Genomic DNA, 8,417 nt, shown 5'->3' with positions numbered 1-8,417 from the left:
TTCTCTCTATGAACGTGGTTTTCTTTCCCGTTTAAGATAATAAACTGGGAATCTTCCACCAAATAAATTCAAGATTTCCCTATAAATTAGTAAAGAAAGAGTTTGCAATCAAGAAGTCGACGCTGGATGCTGATATAAAAAGGAGTTTTAATTAGTTAATTGTCTGGATGTGTCAAAAGCATGAAGTATGCACCTTCTTATCAGCAAAGGTTTTTGATTGATTAATCTAAGCATGCGCCTTCTTATTAGTATATACTTTTAATTGATTAATCTTAGCATACACTGTATGACCGTACTTTCTATTCCACAAGGCGGAATAATTATATAGAACACATCACAAAACGTTGTTATGGTAAAAATATTACAATTATATGGAGTAGTATATTGGCTCATCCCTTGAACTAATTTCCTGTAAATAATACTCCAAACAAAGTCTAATGGCCACTAGATTCTTCTCTCATTTCCATTATCTTGTCAACATTTTCTGTTCATGGCTAATTCAAGTATCGAGGCTTCTAGTACTGGTTATTCTTGTTGTGTACAGTTATTATGTACTGAGACAGGGAAAGTGCAAGTACAGGGAAATTTTAGACAAGAAAAGCTCTAAATTTGTGTACAGGAGGCAGCCGTGGACATTATTATTGAGGTTAGTGATTGCAAAAGATGAGGAGGAGGTGGAGATGCTTGATTGTGCAATTTGTTTATTAGAATTCGAGCATGGAGATAAAGGAAGGAAGTTGGAAAGTTGCAGTCATATTTTCCACGACGAGTGCTTGGAAAAATGGCTGATACATGGTAAGGGACAAGCAACTTGCCCACTTTGCCGGAGTGTTGTTATAATAATACCACAGGATATGGTACTGGAGGAGCATCACAAGATTATTGAAGATGATACAGAACACAGGACTAATATCTTTGAGGAAGAACTTGCTCTTCTATTGCTTTCTGGCTTGACTAGTACTGGATGCTGCACCAGATAAGCATATGCAAAAGTCAGGATTTAAAATTTATACTTCCTGAACGAATCTTATATCTCTTTTTAGTTATTAGGTTCGCAATTAGATAATTATACTATTCAATGAATTTTATGATACAAATCACAAATAGTGATACAAATATACTCCCAAAACCTGTTGTCACTGATTACATGAGCATCTAAATGATAACATAGTCTGATTGATACAAACACTGTCTGGAATATAGAACCATACAAATAATTGAAAGGAAAGAGAGTCAAGGTCTGCGGATGCCAAGGCAACTGCCTCGATAATGTCCAATAGATAAGACCCCAAATCTAGCAACCGCCGTATCCGGAAGTACCTGGATCTGCACACAAAGTGCAAAGTATGATATGAGTACAACCGACCCAATGTACTCAATAAGTAACAAGACTAACCTTGGGCTGGAAGTAGTGACGAGCTCAACAGGTACAGTCCAGTATAAAAAATAACAGTACGAAAGGCATGCTTTCAAGTTCAGTAGATGAACTAAACACAAATAAAATAGATTAATTCTGAATGATATGAGGAATATGACATCTCTATATCTACGTGCCAATGTACATACTGTATGTGATGCACCTCAATGGGACCCTCGTGCACTCACACTCTCAGAATACTCAATCACTCAGTACTGTATATGGCCAATCCAGCCCAGGAAAGATCCATCCCAAATATATATATCAACTGACAGTCAGTTACTCAGTACTATATAAGGCCAATCCAGCCTAGGGAAGATCAATCCCCAAATATAAATGATAAGGCAACTCCATGCACAAGGAAGATCCATCCCTCAATATAAATAAATAGGCAAGATCCATGCAAGGGAAAATCCATCCCAAAAATGTAAATAATTCGGGCAAGATCCATGCCCAGGGAAGATCCATCTGTCAATATAAATCAACTACGCTCACTATATGAGATGCAGACTCCGGAGGGGCTCCTTCAGCCCAAGCACTATAATAAGCCAGATCCAGGTGATGTGTGGCTATAATTCTAAACTTTCGTACATTATTTACCTTGCATTTTATATGCTTTAATGATAAAGTATACTTTATTTGCGCGTAATGGAGTCTATTTTATGTGTAGGTGAATTGGAGATGAAAGTAGAGCAAAAGGGAGATTTAAACATTGAAAGCATGCTCGAGAACACTGAAAAGGAGAAAACTGGTGAAGCCAGGCCTATAGAAGGCTTTACACCTGGCGACGCCAGGCCTTTAGCTCGCGTTGGAGTTGGCGACGCCAGGCCTAGGGCGAGCTCAAACTGGCAGTATACCTCGCGAGGCCAGGTCTGAGGCGCTCACATTCCGAGTTTTGAAGGCTTAATTCGTCTCCTGGTTTGACTAGGACTTGGCCTACACGTTTAGGTCTTTTCCTACACATGTAAATAGACCTAAAAATGTCACTTTAGACAGAGGGAGAGCACGAAGCCGCCGTAGAGACCGACATTAGATCGAGGATTCAACTGAAGGAGGCAAGAACACATTAGGAGCAAGGCTGGGAATTCTTCTACGAGTTTTTCACTTCCTTCTTCCTATTTTCATTATTCGTTATGAATTCTAGTATTGTAGTTATGCATATTGTTATGAATAGCTAACTTGTTATCTAGGGTTTTGATGGAACCTATTGGAGGATGATTTTCCCGTTACATTAATATAGATTTGATGTAGCCTTTTCTCTATTTGTTCAACTACATTTATCTAAAGAACTCTCAATCGACTGTGCCTATTTAGTGTGTATTACTCGGGAGAGAGTGCATATTTAGGTAGTTGTTGAACAACTTCACTCCTAACGTATATAAGGGATCAATACGGAGGGTTTAAACGTGGGATTAGGGATAACGAAATCTTAGTGTGATCCGAGTGAGCCGTACTTAATGCCAGCTAGCGTAATTCGGAAGAATATATCTAATAAATTGTGGTAGTTACTCGGGAGAGAATTACAATACTCAGAGCACTCATGATCGGTAGAGAATACTTAGGCGAAATTATAGAAAATGTAGCGGAACGGATTTCGACAATAGGGGAAATCATAACTCTAGACCTCCTTAATCTTGTCTCCAATCCTTATCCTTGTTAATTGATAGTTTTACTGCTTTCTAGTATTTGTTAGTTAGTTAGATAAAAATAAATATTATAATCTTTATAATTAGGAAATCTTTTTGACTTGTGTTTCTTAGCGATATTGAACAACTGTAGCTAAGCCTTAGTACTCTGTGGGATTCGACTCCGGACTTGTAAACTGAATTATATTTACAATGACCTCTTAGTACTTTTTATAAGGCATAGTTGGGCGTGATCAAATTTGGCGCCGTTGCCGGGGAACTAACAATGCAGCTGTAGGTGTACATATTTCTATGTTGCAAGTTTGAACTTTTATTTTTGTTTTCTTGTATTTGATTTTTTTTTTAAAATTTTCTTAATCTGAGAGACATGGAATCTTGCAATTATGAGAGTATTAATGTTGGTAATTCTACTTTTGATCCTCCTTATGCATGTTGTGGAGGAAATCACCCATTGCAAAATTGTCAAAATATTCCTGAGAGCGAGTTATGTGCACCAACTCAATCTTATGTGTGGAATGTGTGTGATATGTGTGGTGGTCAAAATGGTCACTTTCATGGTTGTGCTTATATTTCCTATCTTCCCCCAACCCCTTACTATGATGGTTCTACTTTTTCTGGTGAAGTTAATAGGAACAAAGAACCCAGGGAAGCTGACTTGAAGGAGATCAAAGATATGTTAAAATGTCTCATGGAACTATATGATAAGAAACCAATGCAGATACAAATGAGAGGCAACTATTCACAATTTGGAGGTTCAAGCGAATAAACTAATTGAACCTTGTAAAGCGCAACAAGTTTACATTGTGGATAGTAGCCAAGATGAGCATGAATTGGCTGCAGAAATTGCCATTATAATGGAGGAGTTGAGAGTGGAATATGACCAAACCAATCAACTAGAATTTGAGGATGCCGATGTTGTATAAGAGATACTAGAGTCAACCAAGGACATTGATGATACATATTTAGTTGACTCTAGTGTCATTAGTGTTGAGGATGTAGACAGTCCTAATTTCATGTAGTTGAGCGCATTGTTCCACACTCCAATAATTTTTTCACATTGTGTTTGGATGATGATATAGAAATAGAGTCATCTGAGCCACTTGAGGAGTCAAGAAATGAGGAACAAGGTGCCTACATTCTGGAATTCTTGTTGCCAGAAAGTCAGGATTACACACCTCATCTAAAGGCCAAGAGGTGCAGAATACTATATTATTTTATTGGGCCAGTCAGATTCGTTCCACCACCCAGGAGTATGATCATAGAGCAGAATCAAAACTTGGGGTCTAATTTATCAGTTCAAAGTGGAGGTAGAAAGTGATTCGCATCGTGCCGTGACGTTAAATCAAGCACCTGTTGGGAGGTAACCCAACTTTACTGCTTTCTTTTATTTTTTATTTTTTTTAATTGTATTATTTTTGTAGTGTCAATTTTTAATTTTCTAGGAGCATGGAAAGCAAAGCTATTGGAAGGATGCAACAACAAACCAGATGGTTGGAACTAAGTGTGAGGTACCCGCACGAAGGACTAAGCCTGGGAGAAGTCTGAGTACCCCATGAGCTACTAGTGCTTTGGCTTCTGGCCTACCATGGAGTTTCTTTTACCCTTTTATTAGTTATGGTGTGCATTGGGGACAATACAAAATTTTAAGTGTGCGGTGAGGAGATTGTCTGGGTGACTTTCTATGCTACTTTAGCTGTGTTAGTTTAATTGAATAACGTTTTAAAAAAGAATATTGGACTTTTCCCGATGATGGATCTATTAGAAACTTTTCTTGAGGGATCTAAGTCTAAAAAAAGGACAAAAAGATTTTATTTGTAAGTAGTGTAGTAATTCCCCCTTGATTTTTCTTTGTGTCGCGGTTCTTTTCCAAGGGTTTTGTTTGAACCGGGTGTAGTTAGTTTTATTTTTTAGAAGTAGGAGCTAGTGTGAGATGAATTGGATTGCAGTGATATCTCTTAACTTTGTTATGCCTTGAGAATAGTTAGTACTCTGGTTGTAACACTTAGGCTCAGTTTTGACTCTAGTATAAGTACCTTAAATCATTGATTCTTAAATTTGCTTGACTACCTCAACTGGAATGTTGTGATAAAACCAATCCTGAGTGAGTTATGTGCCATGTCTGTGTGAAGTTTGTATGTATTCAGTGCATTGTATTTTATGTCTAGAACTTACCCCGTGTGTGTTCAAAGCAAAATAGTAGCTTTATTCAGTCTTGGAAGTGATACATGCGTTTCTTTTGTTGAGCCAGATATGTATATTTTACCCGCCTAATTATTATGTATCGTAGTTAACCCCTTTGAGCCTGTAATCCTGTTTTTTTGGCAACCATATTACAAGCCTTACCCACATTGTTTGAATTAACCATCTATTTGAACCTTTTCACCTCTCATGAGCACTTGAAGTGTTATGACTTTGTAAAAGTTAAAGTGTGGGGTAGTTGGTTCGGCTTTTGAGTGGAAATAATAAAATAAAGAGAAAGGTTCACTGATTTGAAAGAGCAAGAGCCACTTGAATTGAAAAAGAAAAGAAAAAAAATTAATTATATTGTATGCAGATATTCATTGACAAGTGGAAGCTCTTGATGTAATTGTGCTTAAATAATTTGGGAGTTGATGTATATTGATGTGAATGTGGAGTCATGGTTTGACATAAGTGTGGGGTTTAAATGTTAAAGTATATGTATTAAAGTGCTTAGAGAGGTGTAGTCACTCTTATATCCAAATGTATCCTACCCGACCCGCAGCCTACATTACAACCAATTAAAGTCCTACTTGATCTTAGATTGAATGAGCTCAATTAGTAGAGTAGTACACTACGGGCAAGCCTATGGTGCATCTTTTGTAGCATATGAATGTTATTTCTGAGAGTGAGTGAATTCTTTCTATATTGAGTTTCTAATTGTTCTTAAATTTTAATGTGTGTGGAACTACTCTCTTTTGTTGTGTGAGGGTATGTGATTCATGAAGGAAAGGTAATGTCATTGACCTCCATGTTAGAGAAAGTGATTGAGTTGTGAATAATGCATGGTACTTACGAATCAAATCTTGTGGTGAAGATGTTACACCTTGGTGCCTAGACTATTTTAGACATTCTTGGTGTAATGAGATAAGGGAATTGCTTAAAAAAGGTTATGTCTATAAGTGTAGTTTGATTGCTCGAGGATGAGCAATGTTTAAGTGTGGGGTATTGATGTGTGGCTATAATTCCATAGTTTCGTACATTATTTGCCTTGAATTTTATATGCTTTAATGATAAATTATACTTTATTTGCGTGTAATGGAGTCTATTTTATGTGTAAGTGAATTGGAAATGAAAGTAAAGCAAAAGGGATACTTAAACGTTGAAAGCGTGCTCGAGAACAGTGAAAAGAAGAAAGCTGGCAAAGCCAAGCCTATAGCAGGCTTTATACCTAGCGACGCCAGGCCTGGGGCGAGCTCAAGCTGGCGGTAGACCTTGCGAGGCTAGGTCTGGGGCACGCACATTTCGAGCTTTGAAGGCTTATTTCGTCTCCTGGTTTGACTAGGACTTGGCCTACACGTTTAGGTCTTTTCCTACACATATAAATAGATCTAAAAATGCCACTTTAGACAGATAGAGAGCATGGAGCCGCCGTAGAGACCGACATTAGACCCGGGATTCGACCGAAGGAAGAAAGAACACAGTAGGAGCAAGACGGGAATTCTTCTACGAGTTTTTCACTTCCTTCTTCCTATTTTCATTATTGGTTATGAATTCTAGTATTGTAGTTACGCATACTATTATGAATAGCAGAACCTATTGGAGGATGATTTTCCTGTTACGTTAATATAGATTTGCTGTAACTTTTTCTCTATTTATTCAACTACGTTTATATTGTGGTTGGTTGAAGAGCTCTCAATCGACTGTGCCTATTTAGTGTATATTACTTGGGAGAGAGTGCATATTTAGGTAGTTGTTGAACAACATCACTCCTAACGTAGATGAGGGATCAATACGGAGGGTTTAAAGGTGGGATTAGGGATAACGAAACCTTGGTACGATCCGAGTGAGCCATACTTAATGCTAGCTAGCGTAATTCGGAAGAATATATCTAATAAGTTGTGGTAACTATTTGGGAGAAAATTACAACACTTAGAGCGCTCATGATCGATAGAAAATACTTAGGCAAAATTATAGAAGACATAGCGGAAAGGATTCCGACAATAGGGGAAATCATAACTCTAGACCTCCTTAATCTTGTCTCCAATCCTTATCCTTGTTAATTGATAGTTTTACTGCTTTCTAGTATTTGTTAGTTAGTTAGATAAAAATAAACATTATAATCTTTATAATTAGGAAATTATTTGGACTTGTGTTTCTTAGCGATATTGAACAACTGTAGATAAGTCTTAGTTCTCTGTGCAATTCGGCTCCGGACTTGTAAACTGGATTATATTTGCAACAATCGCTTAGTCCTTTTTATAAGGCATAGTTGGGCGTGATCACCAAGCATAAATAAATAAGACATGCTGCGGCGTGCAACCCAATCCCATAGATATCACTCAAAATCTCCAGTCTCTCGGGCTCTCAATGACATGAAATCAATATGACATAATGATATGATGTATCAATGAATGACAACAGAGACTGAGATATAATATACAAGTAATAAATGTGACTGAGTATAAAATTATAATTTAAACAAATAATTCAACAGTAATACGACCTCTGTGGGTCCTAAAAAAATATTGGCACATAACCTAAACATGATCTTTAACTTGAGTCTCAGCTCAATTTCTCTAATACGTGGAGGATATGTGGATACTCACATGATTCTTTGATTATGAAACTCCACGGAATTTATTTAAGTCACAATTCTATGGTGCACACCCACTTGCTCGTCACCTAGCATGTGCGTCACCTCCAAACAAATCATATAACACGTAATTTAGGGATTCATACCCTCAGAACCAAGTTTAGAAATGTTACTTACCTCAAACCATGCAATTCTTTAATCCAATAAGCTTTTGACTGGCGAATCAGCCTCTGAACACCTCAAATCTAGTCACAATTCATTCGATATAGTCAACACAAATTATAGGAATCAATTCCATATGAAAATACTAATTTTTCCTATTAAAAATTCGAAATTCATCTAAAAATCAACAATGGGGCCCACATCTCGGAACCCAACAAAAGTTACAAATTATGAACGCTCATTCAACCACGAGTCCAACCATACCAAATTTACCAAATTCCAACATCAACTCAACCATCAAATCCTCAAATCTTATTTTCGAATCCCTAGGCCCAAATCCTCGAATTTCACCTCAAAAACACATAATTTAGTCGAAATACTCAATGATAATTCAATATTATTGACTAACAATGATCAT

At 37.1% G+C, this 8,417-nt stretch overlaps 1 protein-coding gene across 1 annotated transcript; it reads left to right on the top strand.

Moving 5' to 3' along the window:
• The first annotated feature begins 437 nt into the window (after positions 1-437).
• On the top strand, positions 438-980 carry LOC104248314 (RING-H2 finger protein ATL2-like). The gene has a single exon (XM_009804554.1). The coding sequence runs from the start codon at positions 438-440 to the stop codon at positions 978-980; it is 543 nt and encodes a 180-aa protein (XP_009802856.1).
• Positions 981-8,417: the final 7,437 nt, after the last annotated feature.

The sequence above is a fragment of the Nicotiana sylvestris genome, chromosome 6, assembly GCF_000393655.2.
Source record: "Nicotiana sylvestris chromosome 6, ASM39365v2, whole genome shotgun sequence".
NCBI classification, from domain to species: Eukaryota; Viridiplantae; Streptophyta; class Magnoliopsida; order Solanales; family Solanaceae; genus Nicotiana; species Nicotiana sylvestris.
The sequence above is the reverse complement of the archived record's forward strand: the minus strand, read 5'-3'. Positions and strand labels throughout refer to the sequence as shown.

Excerpts from the sequence above, each read along its gene's own strand:
- LOC104248314 (XM_009804554.1), top strand. The coding sequence starts at position 438 with ATGGCCACTAGATTCTTCTCTCATTTCCATTATCTTGTCAACATTTTC.